Source organism: Annulohypoxylon truncatum (genome assembly GCF_022578515.1).
Source record: "Annulohypoxylon truncatum strain CBS 140777 unplaced genomic scaffold F4807scaffold_6, whole genome shotgun sequence".
Classification (NCBI taxonomy): domain Eukaryota; kingdom Fungi; phylum Ascomycota; class Sordariomycetes; order Xylariales; family Hypoxylaceae; genus Annulohypoxylon; species Annulohypoxylon truncatum.
Genome location: NW_025953792.1, coordinates 772,373 through 789,988, shown reverse-complemented (window position 1 = coordinate 789,988; position 17,616 = coordinate 772,373). Strand labels below are relative to the sequence as shown.

Genomic DNA, 17,616 nt, shown 5'->3' with positions numbered 1-17,616 from the left:
ATCCCATCTCCTTCTCTCACCAACTCTAGGAATGGCTAGCCAAGCCAGCGTAGCAAGCAGTCAACCCGATCCGCGACAATTGAGACTCATCGCCGCTTCGGCTCAAGCTAACGAGGCTAGACTTCGCGACATACTAGCTGAGGACCCTCCCTGGACTTCGAGTACCGATCATGACGCGCTCCGCCAAGCTCTTCAGAAAGCCGCGGCGCGCGGCAAGCTCTCCATCGTCCGCCTCCTACTCGATCACGGTGCTGAGCTGAATTCTAGAAAAGAGAATGAAGTCCCCGCCTTGGTGAAGGCAGCCGAGGGAGGACAAGCCGACATCGTTGCCGAGCTGCTGAAGCGCGGCGCCGATCCGAACGCTCGTAATCGCAACGGGCAGACAGCCCTATTCAGCGCATGCTTGAAAGGGTACAACAAGGTGGTCGAGGCTCTACTCCGCGAGAAGGCAAGCGTAGATGCTCAAGATAAAGAAGGACGGTCTCCATTGCTGTTTTTAGCTTCAGAGAAGCCCGGGAAGGGGAAGTGGACTCTCGAGACCTTAAGGCTACTCCTGAATAGCAAGGCCGACCTAGAAGTCAAAGATCAGATTGGGAGGACGCCTCTCCTTTGGGCTGCTACGAATGGAAATGTCGAGCTAGCTCACGTCCTCCTAGAGAACCATGCGCGCGTCGACGTTACGAATAATCGCGGGAGAACGCCTTTACATCTCGCCGCCGAGGGTAGTCATAAAGAGCAATCTGAAGCAATGGTAAAGCTTTTGCTTGACTATGGAGCTGACCCCGGTGCTGTTAGTGATGGCGGTTGGACGCCTCTCCACAATGCTGCTCAAAGTGGCTATGCGCCCATTGTCGCGCTGCTGCTTGACACCGAAGCCAATGTAAATGCTGTGCTCTCGAATGGGATGACGCCTCTACATTGGGCTGCGTTTAATGGCTGTGAGGAAGTCGTACAACTTATATTGACTCGACCTGACGTAAACTTGTCTATTAAGGATAGCTTTAACCGAACAGCTATGCTGTGCGCCGCCGAGAAGAACCATCCCGAGATTGTCCAGTTGCTTTCGCCTGCACGCGGCGCTGATCGATTACCCCCAGTCGCGCAACAAGCCTGTCGGGCTTTCGAGGCTACCGTTGTAGACTTTGGCCAATTCGAGAAGAAACAGCTCGTCTCCAAATATTCCGTGTACGAACTCCTGTACGGCTGGGATCACGAGAATGACAAGCCGAAGGTTCCTACTCTGACGAAGAACATCAAGTATAAGCCGGATTTTCGGTGGATCCATCTGCCTGCAAATAATGTACGATATGCTCGAGTCTTATCGTTTTGGCAGTAAGGACTAACATATAGTATAGATAGCATGGGTCGAGGTATTTGGACACTCTTTACTGCGCAATGCTTCCTTTAGCTCACCATTGACTAGACCCTCCTTGCCAAATCCTTCATCGAGGCGGGGCACCGGGATATCGAAGCCTTCAAGGCGCTGGAGAAATGCTTCGACCAGGAACATCAGGGCCAACTTGCACATGCTCACTTCATGAGGACGTTTTCTAACCGCATTACTTCGCCTCGGGCTGGTCTTCAAGATAAAAGAGATGATAAATCGTCTCTGGCCCCATTATCCGAGGAACTGTCGGATGTTAGCGCTGCATCAACTCAAACCACTGGCGGTGGAGGAGATTCCCCCAAAAAGCCAGGTGATCATTTTGACGACGACGTAACTACTAAAAAGAAGAGCAAGTCTGAACAAATTGCCGAGAGGCATCCTAAGAAGCATAAGCGAGCCAAAGGCCCTCCCGGCAATCCGCCTCAGAGGCAAGATAGCTTCGCAAGCAACCTAAGCGGCAAATTCCAAGCTCCGCTCGCTTGGGAGACTCATAGATTCGCAGCTTCGAGCGGTAAAATAGTATTATTTGTAAGCGCCTTATCCCTTACGTGCGTGAGTGAAGGGATGGAAATGCTGATTTGAACAGATGCCATTCTTACACTACGAGACAGACGAGCGGCGACGAAAGATGAGTAAGGCGATCAAAAACGTTTATGAAGACCGGCAAATCTTGGACAACTCTTCTAGGGATTCTCTCATCGTCAACGCGTACTTGAAAAGCGAACCGCGCCTCCATCCGCGTAGGACGCTCGACCAGTTCTTCTACCACGGTATCGACACGTCAGCAAGAGATACGGATCAGGTTGTTTACCGGTATTGTAAGAGACACAATAAAGAACCTAAAGTGTTCATGGTTGATCAATTGTGGCTTTGGATCCTCGGAAAGGATCTTGTCATTACGTGCTTCCCGCAGCGTTGGGATCAGCCTAAACAGGATCCTTTGAATGTTCTGGACGGCATCATCGAGGAGACAAATGCTAAAACTAGACCACCGATTGGCTCTGTGTGGTATGTATAATTCTCATCAAAATCCTATGCGTCCAGAATAATTGCTAACATTGTTCATAGTATGTAATGTGACTTTTCTTATGCCAACATTCCCTTTCCTATTTGGACGGCCAATAGTTTCATGATCCACATGGAGTACTGACGCATAGTAGATGATCTCGCGATGCTTATAACAAGCCGCTGTTCCGGAACTTTCGACCGGCACCGCCTGGACAACCAAGACTTTCAATTCTTAGACATGTTCGAAAGCTCCATCGGCCTCGTGACGGACCGGGAAAGCCAACTCTTCAGCCGCTTCAACCAAGCCTCGGCTCAATCCGCCCAATGGCTCCAATACCACCGTCGCCGACGTAGCCTAGGCCGACTCGCTCGCCTCCCCTCATTCGGGTCTCCGGACGAGTACCAGGGCAGGGGAATGGACCAGTTCCCCGACGCGCTGCTCGACATCGGCGTCGAGACGTCGCTACTCGCCGAGATCAAAGACATCCGCGACGAGTTGGGCATCATAACCGGCCTACTAGAAGGGCAGCTGTCGACGCTCGACGAGTTCGAGATGCAGATCACGGAGGAGCTGCGCAGCAACAGCGGGACGGGGGAGAACCGGCGCGCGGTCGACGTCGCGGTGGCCGAGATCCGGAAGCGGTCGCGCGAGCAGCTGCGCAGCCTCGAGATCCGGCGCAAGGACATCGAGCGCATGGACCACCAGGCCGAGTCGCTGTACCGCAACCTGACGGACCTGCTGGACCTGAAGCAGAAGCACTCGAACGCGCTCGAGGCGCGGTTCGCGGGCGACCAGGCCGTCATCGCGGCGAAGCAGGGCCAGACCGTCATGGTCTTCACCATCGTCACCATCATCTTCCTGCCCATGAGCTTCATCGCCGCCTTCTTCGCCATCAACCTGCAGGAGTGGCAGGACGGGCCACTGACCATCCCCTACGTGAGCAAGTACATGTTCGGCATCGGGCTCGGCGTCAGCCTCCCGCTCATCGCCATGGCGTTCACCATCACCGATATCTCGGATACGGTGAAGGGCGTCTTCGGACGGTGCTTCGGCGCGAGGGAGAGGGCTAAGTGGGAGGCTGAGAAAGAACGACAACGTGAACATGCACGTGGACGTGGTGTGGAGGAGGAGACGGTTGTCTTACAGCCGAAGACCTCGCTGTCATCCCATCGCGTCGGCAGAGAGCAGTTGATGGACGGCCTGTCCCCGCGCATATTGCCTACTAGACATAGCCGCGAGCGCAGCACCGATTACTACGCCGCGGCGCGGCTGTCGCCTACCTCGTTCGGCCAAAGGATATCTGGCGGGCCGCGGAAGGTCAGCTTCGGCAGCGCGAACGCGGCGGTCTCGTGGGCGCGGCCGAGCCTGGATAGAAGTCGCAGAGGGAGACTGAGCGAGGATCTGGAGAAGGGGAGACGGACTTACGCGTATGAATGAATTAATTTTTGTCTACGGCCGTTGTCTTTGCATATTGCATCCTTGTGGGGCGGTACGGAAAAGCTGGAAAAGTTTACGTGCATATATACCCGAGCATTGATTTGGTTGACGTCAATAGATCTTCCCCCGATTTTTATGGACATAAATGACCGTTTTTGCTGTGTCTGGCTGTGAGTTCCGAAATGGCCATGAACTCTGAAGTCGTGTAGTATATAAATAGATAATTGACAAAAAGCATTTCATTGATTCATCCTTAGATTAGAATCAATGAAAGGAAAGCTCAAAAGAGAAAATTAATTGCATCAGCCGCGAATCGAACGCGGGGCCCATCGATGGCAACGATGGATTTTACCACTAAACCACTGATGCTGTCACAATGTATTCCTTTGGTTGTGATTGTTCGACTAATTGGAAAGGCTCCTTATCAACCAATAAAACCATGCCCCACAAAAATACCTAGTTGACCATCGTTTTACGTAATACGGACATATAATTCTAACGAGTCATACGCACATGATGACTAGAAGTAACCTAAAATCAATCCCCCATTCTCCTTGCAGAGCCCATACAATTCCTTGACAGACAGCCCCGAAATTCCGGAAACAATTAACCCCCCCCCAAATGCCTCCGCAGGCCCCGCCTACGCCGCCCCCGTCGTCGCTCTCGCCAATCTCGACGTACGTGAAGCCGCAACCCCGGCCGCCCAGATCGCCGGCGCACTCCGCCCAGATCCGCGTGCAGAACCGGCGCCGCGAGTACCTCGAGCGGAATCCGAAGTACTTCGATTCGCTCGAGCACGAACTTGCGGGTATGATTTTACCATTCGATTTACGGCTTTTCTTGAAACGGAATTAATTCGATAGTCTTATCCGATTCCTTGGACTTTTTTGTCTTTCCCTAGTTCATCGTAGCGCTCGCCCCTTTTTTTCTGACCCCTGGTTTTGAATACGGACGATGCGCGAAAACGGATTTTGAGCACCGCCAAACCATGATAACCTTAATTGCGCATTCCATGCTATTCACTAATAGTGATTCGTAACTGACATGTTGACCAGACCCATTACTCTACGATGCCCTGATACGGCGCTTCCAATCGCCCGCCGAGCGCGAGAAGGAAGGGCGTACGAAGGGGTACTCGCGGGTCCTCGAGGTGGATCTCATCCGCGGCGAGGCCAAGATCGCGCAACTCACCTCCGCCACCTTCGCCGCCAACATCGCCTCCGCTCCCCAGCGGGATCAGGCACCGGGCCCGTCAGCGGGGGCGGAATCGTGGATCCCGAAGCCGGCGTCGGAGGACGCTGATGCTTTTATCCGCGAGTACGCAATCGGCACCGATGGTTTTGGCGATAACGACGGTGGTGGTAATGGTAATGGCGGTGGAAGTGGAAGTGGAAGTGGAAGTGGAAGTGGAAGTGGAAGTGGTGCCGAGGCGGGTATCAAGGGCTTGCCCCGCCGGCCTGAGACTAAGGAGGAGGGCCGCGAGCGGTGGAATGATTTTCTAAGACGTCGGTTCGTGCTGGGGCGCGACGATGACTTCGACTATCAGATCGCGGATGAGAATGATGATCTTGATGTGATAGAGCGACGCGAGCAGGAGGATGCGTGGTTTGATGATGAGGACCCTGGTTGGGCTAGCGATCCTGCTGAAGATCAGAGTGGTGGAAGTGGAGATGGTGATCTGAAGATGGAGAAGACACTTGAAGGAGAAACTGGAATCCAGGATTTCTGATAGTTGTCGGTTAATCCGATTCAAAGGAAGGGGAAGTAATAGAGGCTTGGCCGATAATATCTTTCATATACGCCTACCTACCTAGATAGGTATTGTAGGTAGGCTGTGTGCGTTAGTGACATTCGCCTTAATCAAGCATTATTTATTTGAATTAAGTAGAACTACCTACTAATAGGGAATAACTCTTCTAATATCGCACTAAACATTGTACAATGTAAGGCTCTCTCATGCCAGCTTAGACGGATAGGTCAAGCGAGCCAGTCCCTAAAACACCTAAGACGCATATTTTCCTCTTATGCTAAACTATGTACATAATTTAAAGATGATTACAGGTATGAAGTAGTTTAAGGGGCCCGTACGTGCGTTCAGTAGGTAACCTTGGATTTAACGTCAAATGATAGATGGATCCGTCCGATAGTCCTGCCTTCTATATTTTCATACTAGAGTGATATTTTGCCCATGTTTTTCGTAATTCTCTATCATGGTCCCACAGATGAATGCAGGTCCAATGATACGATAAGCAAGATCATCGCCCATCTCGTTGCCGTCACGCATCACTCGCCGTAGAATCATCGGGGTAGGGATCCCGGGAATTAACATGACGGTGTCTCCGGAGACCATATCCTCTGGTCCTGAGCCAGGAAGATCGTGAGTAGTGATGAAGAGGTTCCTCCGCCCTGCAAGGTGATTGCAAATTTCTATAGTCAACTTCTTAGCGACATAACCTAGATGTTGACCGTCGTAAGTTCGTTTTATGATATCATCGTAGAACTCTCCAGCATCAGTGTCGTGACTATCAAGTTCTGTATTGATGTGTCCTTGAAGAGCCACCTTGCTATTAATCAACACTGTAAACCAAGCAAGGATTTTTTCTGGGTGAGACAAGTGAGTCCCGACTTTAGAATCGATCTTAGCATCTATTATCTGAGCAGCTTTCTGAGAAGTGTCTTCAAAATCTGCGTCGGACATCCCATATCTAACGAGATATCTGAGCCAACGTATAAATGTGAGTGTCGCGGCCCCGATATCGACAGAGTGATGAGAATTTACCCCGGAAGTGTTGATTCTACGAAGCGGCCCCGAGCTAAACTTGATGGTACCATTTGGGATGCCTCTAACGACAAGTCCGTCAATTCCTCGAAACTCAACCCAGGCATTTGACGTTGAAGGGGCGATCGGGGCGGCAAGATTCACGATGTAGTCAGGATGAATCCATTGTCTTTTTGCGGCGATGCTCCAGTCCGGTACCCATGACGGGCCGCCAATGTTGGAGTGAACGCCAGCATCTAACAATAAGCTGATGGTCGCGGGATTCCATTTCAAAAAATCCTTGATGAGTTCTTGATATACTTGGCCTAACGGCTTTGAGTACTCTGATTGGGAAAGATCCTTGATACCTAAACGTTGTAGGATCCCGTATGTCGCGTAAGAACGGTCCTTATCATTGGTGGCTTCTCGCGTACGAATCGTTTGGACGATGCCTGCAAGGTACGTGTCTCTAGACCTTCCATGATCTATTTTGAATCTTGAAGTTATGACAGTCCAGCATGGAATATAAAGGCAAGAGACTAAAAAGGAGATAAAGACTCCAAAGGCTCTATCATATATATTAGCGGTTCCTTTTATTAGCATTTTCTTTTGAGACCCCCCAGCCCTCCGTGAGAAAAAAAAAAAAAAAAAAAAAAGTGAGAGTGAGAGAGAGAAAAGGAGTCGTCCATGCGCAATACACCGAGTTGTTTAATGTATATGGATAGATATAAAATTCAGGGAACGAGAGGTCGTACTACAAAAAAGGTCAGCTAAATTTCGTTCAATGCGGGAAGGAGATTTAAGCTGGATAATTAGAAATTAGGGCACGATGCTTTAGACTTACCATAGCAATCAATTTTAATTCCAGCACTTCTTCACTAGAAGGACTACTCGGTATTAATGGATACATAACGAATAGTACCATCAAAAAGACAGCCCATGAAGCCAGTTGACAAAACCAAGCTAGCAGGCAGATAACATCTGCAAGAACGGATAGGAGTGTTCCCCTAGCAGGTCTTTGCAGCCAAGAAGCATAAGTGACATGCTGCGATTCATCAGGTTTCAACGGCTCTTCCCACCTAATAGGCCTTTCTGTATGCATCCAAACATTTGTCAAGCCGAGTATTGGTAAAAGGGCGGCATTCGCCGAACTGGGATAGTCTGATCGATTAAGCGTTAAGTAAGAAGTATTAGGCCTGTATCCATCGCGGTGGATAGCGCTCATCCTGAAAGAAGTGACGACTTGAGTCCAATCCAAGCAGTTGTGTCCACAAATAAGGATGAGCTTGGAAGGAAGGATAGCCTCTTGAAAGGTCCAAACTCTTCGTAACCATTCGCGATCCGATATATCTCGTAAATCATCTAATCGCAAGACGTCATGTAATCGCAGATAACAGTTTCCGGTAATGAAGAGTTTCATGAAAAGTTCGAAATGTCTAGGCTGTTCGAGTTGTATGAACGGCCCTCTAAACCACTTTCCAAGATTTATCGGTAACATAATCCATGCTAGGCAAGTTTCTTTCACTGCAAGTGAAAAATAAACCATCATGTGGTATAGAGCGATAGAACTGTATAGGAATCGATTTCTCCTAGTAGGAGGGCAAGTCGCAGAAGCGACGCTCAGAAAATCGTGTTTCGCAACCCGACGACACCAATCCATCACTCTGTCTGAAGCGTCAGTACCGGGGCCCAGCCACGCGTAGACTTCGGTGGCCCATGAATAGATATCTTCCATCAGTTTGATCTGGGATGATTTCTCGGCCTCATCGTCCTGGTTTATGCATACCGCATCGATCCAGATACATAAACCACCATACATTCGCCGTAGAGGACGCAACGCGTCTTGGCAATTAGTAGTTATATTTAACTTGATGTTCTGGCCGCCGCTATTCCGCAGCTCTAATATGCATGGATGAGGTGTTGAATAAGTACCCCAGACGTAGGAGAGAGCAGCAAAGCGAGGGTTCGCCGTTAAAGACGCTACTCGGAGAGTTCCTGACAACGGCGTTTCGTCTGTATCTGATGGGAACGGCAGTGGATCCAAGTCAAGGAGTCGAATGGTGCGACTTTCTTCCACGGATAGGCTATTATAGAGCTGTGCAGGACTCAGCTGAAGGCAAGGCGTTGGCTGATTCAGATTCGATAATCCGATTTGCTCCCGCGTGAGGTGGGTTGGTTCCATATCAACAGCAGATGTTCCTGAAAATAAGGAACCATAAAGCTAAGGGTAGATAGGAGAGACCGAACTCAGAACGTACCTATTTAAACCCCAAAAGCCCAGATACCTACAAAAGCCTTAAGTGGGCGAAGCCTTGCCATTTTCGTGTTGTTGGTTCAGCTGCATGTCGAGGAGCTCGGATCATCTTTGCTAGAGTGCCAGGGTGAGATTTAAAGATAATTTCAAGCTTCGAGGCTTTGCGATGAACCTTCCGAAATGATTCTAGAGACCATGGTTCAATTTAGACCAGTCAGAGGCTGAGATCCGCGAGACTGCCGGGCGCGGTAATGTTACATTATCACATAAATATTACCACCAGGACGGCAACAGGGGCCTTACGCATAGACCAGCAATGTGACTGATCATTCCAATTACGACTTGAAGTGAGCTGTGTACGTGATAAGCCAAGTGGAAAAACTACCCCTGATTGAGTACGTACTTACCTAATCCATGTTCTTGCAGGCTTAATTGCTCCTGAACCTCAGTCCAAATCGTTTACCCAACTGTGTTTTCTTCACCCTAATATTCAGATCTCTCCATCAGAAAGAATGCGCTCGAGACCTCTTTCGATGTTCCTATTTCTATCTTGTCTGCTCATGCACAATCCTGCGATTTTCTCGAAATGTATCAGATGACCTCTCTTTATGTACACGTAGACCGTGTAAAATGAACCTGCAGTGGCGACGGCTACTACTGATATTAGGGAAGGCCACTTGAACTGGGACGGTTGGGAAAATATAATTGTGGAGCCGTAAGCCATGAGTTCGAAAACACTCTGCCAGGCTGTCTCTACGGATGAGAACGCGCCACGGTTTTCGGCCTCAACTTCCTATTGATTTATGTGAGACAAAAAGCCCTCGGATGATTGTGAAGACGCCTGAACACATACCTCTTGCACAATAATTTGCGTGCAAAGATCAAACCCTCGAAGACCAAGACGACTGAGGATTGTTCCCCCTACAAGCCCACTAGCAGAGATGATAGGGTTATTTGCGTCAAACGCCCAGAACACGACTAAACCAGCTATGAGCATGCTGACTTGCATAGTACTATGCCACAAGCCGGACCTCACTGGGCCGATATGGCTGATCAGCCATGGTGCTACCCAGGTAGCGAGCACTTCGAACGCGACGCTGGCCGTCCGCGCAACACCAACCTGCGAGCTACTATATCCAGTCGTAAGTAAGTAGGTTACCATTTGACCAGAAAAGCTCAAGACAGTGAGGTAGAGTAGGGCGCAAGCGAACGAAGGTAAAAATGCTTGATGACGGAAGTATAATCCGAAGTCCGCTTTGGATTGTTTCATAATTGCTAGAATTCTCATCCGCGTACTTGAACGGGCTCCACCAGACGTCGTAGAAACAGTAGAGGCATGGTCTTGTTGTCGCTGTTTCGGCTCTTGTAGGGCTGGTACTTCATAGTAGACACGAGCAATGGCATGATATTCTATCGTGACAGAAGCGATATTCATCACGAAATTGACGATAATAGCCACCTTAGTCGAAAAGCCATCAATAAGAGAGATAGATAAAGGGCCTAGGAGCTTGCAAAGTAGATCGATGCGCCGCATCTGTGCATTTAGGGAGCTAAGAGAGCCATGATCTTTCCCGGCGACGACGACAACCTGAGACATATTAAGCAAAAATCTTCAGCAAACAGACACAATAAACCACTTACCCAGTCTTTCTCCACGGACACAGAATTCATGATAGAGCAAAGCTTCTCGACACATGCTAAGAAAGATAGAAGCACTAACATGCCCGCTTTAGTCTCACCATCAAGCTCTCCACGAACGGCCATGATGTAAAACACAACGCACGACGTCGCTACCACCAACCTCTGGCAGACTAGGCGTTTTCGAGAGACAGTTAGTCGAATATACGATATTGGGAAGAGCAACAAGGTGACAAACCAATGGACAGCCGAACAACCTGAAGACGATTTCCCGTATCGATATAGTGGCCAACTGCAGTAGCGAATAGGATGGCTGATAGACCTCGTGCCAAAGCATAAATGGACATGGGGAGTAGCGTTCCTGGGTAGATTGAGGCCAAGTAGATCACGGCGCCGAATTCAAACACGCGGGAATTCCATGTGGATAGGAAATGAGATACGTAAAGTTTGGATGCGACTCGACGGGATACATCATGTCCCGAAGTGTTGCCATCTGGTCTTCTTTCGTCGTTATGAAGAAGAGGTGCCTGTTCGTCAGACGCGAGCCTTGCGTCAGGTCGTTGATCGTCAGCCATCTCATCAAATTGATGCGAGGGAGACGGTGCGTATGTCGTCGAGATATTGTGTGTCGGAGGCTGATTGTCTGGTGCGGTTCTGTATATATCTCCATATATGCTAGTAGTATATTGCCCAGTTGGTATCAGATTCAGAAGCGAGAGATCCAACGGTATCACGTTCGCCAGCTACAGAAAGACCATAAATATCATAGGGGGATTTGCTATTCGCATAAGTTTTATCTCATTAAGCGGTCTACCCTTTCTGCGGATGCCGATGGCTGGATTCGGAATTTAGATGATATACGCAGTAAGAGAGGCAAGGAGCCCGGTGAAAAATATCGCGATGTCAGTCCCTATGGAGGTTCTGCTGCAACACCACAGACCCGCCCGGCTATTGAGGATCCGAATCGGGCCATGGTTATTCACGTCACGTCATGAGCATTAACCCACTTCGGCCAAGATATTCCTTTTGGGTATTAAAAATAACAATATATTGTTGCTTGGATGAAGAAGAAGAAAATTTCGTATGGATATTCGTCTAAGGCTTCAGTAACCTCAGTTCAAAGGGAGAAGTGAGCGACGATGGAGATTCCATTCCACATGTTCCGACCACCGAATAACCCCAAATTTAAGCAGCATACGCCACGCCCACACCACACGTTTAAGCACACCCCTCTACTAATTTAGAGCACTTGCCGAACGAACGGGGATTGGTGTGCCCCGCCACGTGTATCTGCCACACTTCTACCCCTTTTCGCAATCCCGTCGTTCGTCCACTAACCACCATATCAATCACGAACTCCTTGAATACCTACCTACTAGGTAGACAAAGGAGAAAAGAAAAGAAAAGAGGAGAGGGAAAATCCACCCGCGCAATTTCTTTCGTAGATTTGGAGTGATGTCCATATCCGTACTAGACAATTCGCACTCTAGTCTCATCTTTCTCGAAGTCAGTCCCCGTCATGCGGGCGACACCGATTCTCTCGTAATCGGGATACCCATCTCTAGATGCACCCGTCGGGATGACTAGGAGGGCATAGAAATCCTTATTTTGCTGCTCGATTTTGTCCCAGCCAATGATGACACACTTCAAGTTATCATTAATTGATTCATCGTTTACCTCATACTCGGGTCGGTCGTAGAACAGGTCCTTAGGGTTTACTTCCTGCGAGACGCTTCTCGCTGGAACTATGAAATCCGAAACCGGCTGCGTCCATACTCTGTTCACTTCCTTAAGATCTCCTTTAAGTGGCGACTTGATCTCTCCCTCGTTCCACTCCATCAGATCAAATGGGGCGTCCATGTACTTAATCGAACCCATGACCGCCATCCAAGACCAAGAAGGAACTTTGTCATTATTTCGTCCGAATTCGATCTTACGTAGTGGTTCCTCCGCTTTCTGCCAAAGCAGACTTCTGTGAAGGAATTCATCGTCTAGGATGCCATACCTTGCGCGGACCTTGTAAGTCCTCGCCAGTCGTTTTTCGAGTCCGAACATGGCCACTGAGCGGTCGGTTTCATACGAGAAGCCAAGAGCTGAGTACTTTGAGTAGATGTACTGGAAAAATTTGATTCGCATGCCCTTCTGATATCCAATCGTAGAATTGGGGAAATTAGGGTCGGACAAGAATGATGACTGTCGGCTACGTGATATGTTAGATCCTAGAATTAGAGGATTTTGCTTGTCAAGAAAATGGGAGCAGCGAGATGAAGGAAGCATTGAAACGCACTTGAAGAGCCTGTTCATGGTCTCGCAACGCACTCCATGGCCACATTCCCAATACGTCTGAGTATCGGTGAAGTGAATTGTACGTCTTGAGAGCGCCCGCTCCTGGAACACCCAACCGCGCCTGCTGAGAGAACTCTTTTCGACGTCACGGTCGAAGTCATCAATGCTTTTGCATATGTAAAAGGTCGATTTGGGACCGGAAGGCTCGTTCTGGATCTGGAGCATGTGGCACTCCCTTACGTTACCTCCATTTGTGGGCCGCTCTTTGAGGAATCCAGAGCTTGATCCAGTAGCAGAGGTTGCAGAGATCGTACAGTATGCGCCACTATAGTAGTCTTCCATAAACTGGGATTCGATGTGGAAGTCCTCCGCTTCCCCCTGGAGGATGCAGAGGGAATCAATCCAAAGGTATTTGACATGGAGATTTTGTGTCACCAATACCGCGTCCCGGAAAGTCTCTGGCAGCTGGTCTAACCCGATTGAATTCTTATAAATGTCGATATTAGACTTTGTCGTGCAGAACCGCGGATTAGATTCCTCATCGCCCCAGGGATGTGATAAGGCAATGTAAGGTTTGTCCTCTGGGTTGCAATCGAGCTTCAGAGTCTTTGATAAGACATCGCCAACGTCGATTAACCTTGTTGGACGTTTCATCGTAGTATTCAATGCTTTGCAAGTCTTTCCGTGTTTGCTATCACAGTCATTGAGCCAGTGCTTGAACAGTTTAGCTTGGGTTGGACTTTGAAATTTTTCCCTTTTCGATTTTGCATATTTCAATTTTGTCAATGTCGGGAAACCTCTCTGAATGTGCGAAGGGATGTTGGAGTAGCCTTAGGGAATGTATGTTAGTATACCAAAGCTTAGGTAGGTAGACTAACGGGAGTAGTTCTACTTGCCTGGACCAACAACGATTGAAAGCATTGGCACTGCTGTCAAAGCCGTCGCTAACGATGAGCCTATTCGCACAAATTTGGCATTCTCGCGCTTGGAAGTCTCAATGGAATCTTTCAAGACCCTGCAGAGATCGCATTTTGGTTCAAATCTAGCGAGTGTGAAAGAGAAATCAGTGAAAAAAACATTCTCACAGCTGTTACATAGGTACGGTGTTTCGTTCCCCGGCAGCGCGTGGACACCGGTTTTCATATCTTCCGAAGTCAAGGTTCTGAAAAAGTCTCGGGCGAAGATATTGTCATTGCGAAATTCCCATGTGTCCGATAACTATTATTACCGTTTAGTTCTGACCCTCAAAAGGGGCACAAGAGAACCTGGTGTGTTTGACTAAAATAACATACAGGCTAGAGTTAAAGCATTAGTATCAAGGGAGAAATATCTAAAGAGTGTGAACACTTACTAGCTACGAAGAAAAGTGCGTAATTCGCATTAGTATCAGCGAATTAGCTCATAAACGTTTATAACACACTCACAAGCTACGATAGGTAGCGTACGTCAGTAATCTATTAATATAAATCCGCCAAGATATAAGCAAGGTCCATAACTCACTGCCTGCGATGAATAAAAGTTTCAGTCTCATCCAATTTTATTTTAGGTGATAGCAGTTTCAGTATACTTACATACTATATAAGCAAGAGGAAAGTCTTGTCAGCCTCGGAAATCAATGGGCATCTTTGGGCATCTTTGAATCATCTTAGACAACTTACTGGCTGTGAATAATTCATGGTTAGCAATATCCTTACTAGACATTCGAACATAATAGCACCAAAACCGGAGACGACATCAAACAGGAAATAGACAACTCCAGATCAAGCAAGGTTTTGAAATGTTGGAATCGAAAGGCAATAAAACGAAAAGGTTGAATGCATTGGAGCTTACGTTCTAGAAGAGTTTCGAAATTAGCGTTAGTAGAGTACTTTCATAATTGAAGTCATGATTGGAACTTTATGCGTACTTCTGGGCTTGCTATTTGCTGTTGCGGCGGGCCTATGTCTAGATGGTAGGTGGGCGGCTGTAGCTTCAGCTCTTTCTTAAGTTCGTCACTCCTCAAGATATGTTTCGAATCCTCACTGGCTGCTGCTTTGTTGTTGTAAAAGTAGTTAGCTCCATCCTCGGAGCAAATCTCCGCAAGCATCGCCGATACCTTCGAGATGCCTGCTCTTTGTTGCTGTAACCCATCCCGCTTTCGAGTTGCTGCTCGTTCGAGTATGATTCTCGGTAGTCTGTGACCTAAGGAGCTCTGGGGTCCGTTGTCGATTATCATATCGTTTTCTGCCTCATCATTCTCAACCAGGATCTCTGTACAGACGAAATCAAGAAGTTTTCTTAATGCTCGACTAACGCACTTGTCGTGGGAGTCGACAAGACAAGTTCGTTGTAGATGCTTGATCCACTTATCGACATTGGGCTGCAAGATACAGCGCTCTTCACCGATACCGATACGGAAGAATGGTTGAGTGGTGTGATCGAAGGATTTATTAAATTCGCTCAACCCGTCCCACCCATAGAGGAACCAGACAATGAACTCAAGTAGAATGCAACCCATGGACCAAATATCGTACGCCCGCGACCTCCTGCGCGAAGTGCGAACTTCAGGAGGCTGGTACCGAAGCGTGCCGGCCAGTGATGTTGTCCCTATCTGCCTGAGGCTTGTTGGGACTGAGTGTATCTTGGCAGATCCCATATCGGTAATCTGGAGGAAAATCTCATTGTTCGACCTCTCTGAGACGAGAATATTTTCGGGTTTTAGGTCCCCGTGGCGGCAGTTCTTCTCGGGATCGACATTGTGCATCTTTCCTAAGGCATTTGCAATACCTTCAATTTGCTTCAGAGTCCTTTTGATCAGTTCCCCATCGCGTAACCCTTGAAAGCTCTCCCAATAGCTGCGAAGATTTCCTCCATTAACCCATTGGAACATTAAATAGTGCTTCCCGGTCATCTCAAACCCTGCAATGAATTTGACCAGATGGTCGTCCTCCAGCCATCTAGCCAGTTCTAGAGCGTCCATTTCGACCTCATAGGTTCTATCAGGTACATGAGTGGCGCGGATCTCTTTGATAGCCACTGTGAAGTCCTAGGGAAGAATTATTAAATATTGGGTTTCGATTTACCAGGATACCTGCTTACCTCATTCAGTTGAAGGCCTTCAATATGATCATGATGAATGCGAGCCTGGTAGATCTTGCCGAAGCTCCCTCCATCCTCGTCATCTCCGTAGGAAGTGAAGGGCAACGGACACATGTCATGAGGCTGCTCCAAGATTGAGCGACTGGTGAATACTGGGGCAAGAAAATGCCACTGGAAAGTGTCGAACGACGCTAGCTCTTGCGACGACCAACCTTCAAACCATTTTAGGGCTTTATCATCTGCGAGAAGATGAAAAGATGTGACTTGGTCATCGTGTATCTGAACTGGAAGATACTTGTCCATGAACCCGTACTTTCTGAGCTTGACTGCCCTCTCGACATGTCCCGACAACAGGAGAGTAGCAAAGACGCGTGTTGCATGATCCTCTATGTACCGGACGAGCTCTGAGTTGGAAGAATCAGAAGACTGCTTGCCTATTTTAATTCCGCATATCTGACGGAGTATCGGATATACCCATCTCTGCATCCATGTATACATACCATTCCTCCTACCAAAGATCGTATCTCGGTAGCCTTTTCCCCCCTCCGATAGTATTTGTGTGAGGATATCGTTAGTCAAGAGTCCCTTGGCGCGCTTATCTGGCACAAACTTCTTGTTTGAGAAACTACTAAATTGAAATTCTCCGATGAGGCTCTTATGGATTCTCTCCTTGGTAGCAGTAACGGCAGTAGTCATAATGAATCATGTCATGATTCGATTTTGGGCCAATATGTTTTCTTGAACGTGAAACTTGAGGTATGTGACAATGCTACCAGGCCTAGGCTGGGGCATATCCCAACAGTTTTCTCCTATGTGGCGTAGGAACCACATTGCTCCTCATCTTCCAGAGCCTTCACTAGGTGGTATTGGCATATGCATCCCACCATCCCACCAGCCTGCCTTAGCGATATACTCTGACAGCTACCAGTAACCTTCTTGCGACTCACGGTTTGCTGCGGCACAAAGGACAGGGATGGGAAGTATACCTGGGTAGCTATAGATGCGAACAAATCAGAGGTGGACTTGAGAGCCGCGTTTACAAGCCGGAGATATGATATAATCGTACTTACTTCGATCTTTTCCGTCTTACCCCCCCCTCCTTTTTTTCTTCGATCCCCAGAACGCCACTATAGCTTCGTTGTGGTTTCACAGAATTTCACCTGCAATCTCGAAATGGAGTTACTCAAACATAGTATGTTATTGGGGCGGTAAACCGCAGCATAGAGAAATATGCTAGTACAAAAAACAAGGCGGCATGTTATAAAAATTCATTCCGAAGGCTTAGGAATATGCTGAATCATGGTAGCAAGATAAAAGGTTGAGCATGTCGGCATCAAGGACATGGTCGACCGAGGGCGGACAATACATGCTATGCATACATATTACTCGTGAGCATCGCTTACAGATCAGAATATCGATCATGGTATCTCATTATGCAAGCCACTATTACATACGTGATATGAACTTCCGGGGCGATTGGTACTTCGCATTGCAGCTTCAGCTTGATCATTTCTTCCCCATCTTTTAGGAAACCTCCGCCCTTGTTGAATGAAATAACATTTTACGCCCTACATAAATTAATGAAATAGGACAACTTGCCCAAGATTAATGTATCCATGGATGCCCACGAGTTAACTTTCGATTTTTAAAAGTATCTGCAAGTTACAGTTGATATAATACATACAGAAATACACGTTACGTCTACCTACCTAACTAGTCTACGGCAAATTGGCTATTCGTTAAGATATATCGTTGTTAAACGGTTGATC

The 17,616-nt window shown here is 48.0% G+C and overlaps 5 protein-coding genes and 1 non-coding gene across 6 annotated transcripts; 2 read left to right on the top strand and 4 right to left on the bottom strand.

Moving 5' to 3' along the window:
- Positions 1 to 31: 31 nt before the first annotated feature.
- Positions 32 to 3,833, top strand: F4807DRAFT_457533 (uncharacterized protein; the record flags this gene model as incomplete). The annotated part of the gene is made up of 5 exons (XM_048001053.1): positions 32 to 1,300; positions 1,356 to 1,370; positions 1,424 to 1,915; positions 1,974 to 2,395; positions 2,573 to 3,833. 5 exons carry the CDS (start codon positions 32 to 34, stop codon positions 3,831 to 3,833), a joined length of 3,459 nt encoding a protein of 1,152 aa, XP_047857254.1.
- A 298-nt stretch (positions 3,834 to 4,131) lies between these two features.
- Positions 4,132 to 4,202, bottom strand: F4807DRAFT_t34. Its single transcript has one exon. It is a non-coding gene; the product is annotated as a tRNA-Gly (tRNA).
- Positions 4,203 to 4,371: 169 nt separating this feature from the next.
- Positions 4,372 to 5,780, top strand: F4807DRAFT_347913 (coiled-coil domain-containing protein-domain-containing protein). Its single transcript, XM_047995431.1, has 2 exons — positions 4,372 to 4,641; positions 4,889 to 5,780. The coding sequence occupies exons 1-2, from the start codon at positions 4,455 to 4,457 to the stop codon at positions 5,560 to 5,562; spliced, it is 861 nt and encodes a 286-aa protein (XP_047857253.1). The 5' UTR covers positions 4,372 to 4,454; the 3' UTR covers positions 5,563 to 5,780.
- A 217-nt stretch (positions 5,781 to 5,997) lies between these two features.
- On the bottom strand, positions 5,998 to 9,206 carry F4807DRAFT_472251 (heterokaryon incompatibility protein-domain-containing protein; the record flags this gene model as incomplete). Its single annotated transcript, XM_048002998.1, has 3 exons — positions 7,436 to 9,206; positions 7,290 to 7,345; positions 5,998 to 7,159 (listed from the first exon to the last, which is right to left on the bottom strand). The coding sequence occupies exons 1-3, from the start codon at positions 8,771 to 8,773 to the stop codon at positions 5,998 to 6,000; spliced, it is 2,556 nt and encodes an 851-aa protein (XP_047857252.1). The 5' UTR covers positions 8,774 to 9,206.
- On the bottom strand, positions 9,177 to 11,616 carry F4807DRAFT_414256 (Ferroporti-1). Its single transcript, XM_047996955.1, has 4 exons — positions 10,722 to 11,616; positions 10,487 to 10,656; positions 9,699 to 10,433; positions 9,177 to 9,638 (listed from the first exon to the last, which is right to left on the bottom strand). The coding sequence occupies exons 1-4, from the start codon at positions 11,056 to 11,058 to the stop codon at positions 9,336 to 9,338; spliced, it is 1,545 nt and encodes a 514-aa protein (XP_047857251.1). The 5' UTR covers positions 11,059 to 11,616; the 3' UTR covers positions 9,177 to 9,335.
- Positions 11,617 to 11,953: 337 nt separating this feature from the next.
- F4807DRAFT_457529 (uncharacterized protein) lies at positions 11,954 to 16,543 on the bottom strand (the record flags this gene model as incomplete). Its single annotated transcript, XM_048001052.1, has 5 exons — positions 11,954 to 12,683; positions 12,771 to 13,483; positions 14,676 to 15,794; positions 15,848 to 16,281; positions 16,348 to 16,543. The coding sequence occupies 5 exons, from the start codon at positions 16,541 to 16,543 to the stop codon at positions 11,954 to 11,956; spliced, it is 3,192 nt and encodes a 1,063-aa protein (XP_047857250.1).
- Between the last annotated feature and the right edge of the window lie 1,073 nt (positions 16,544 to 17,616).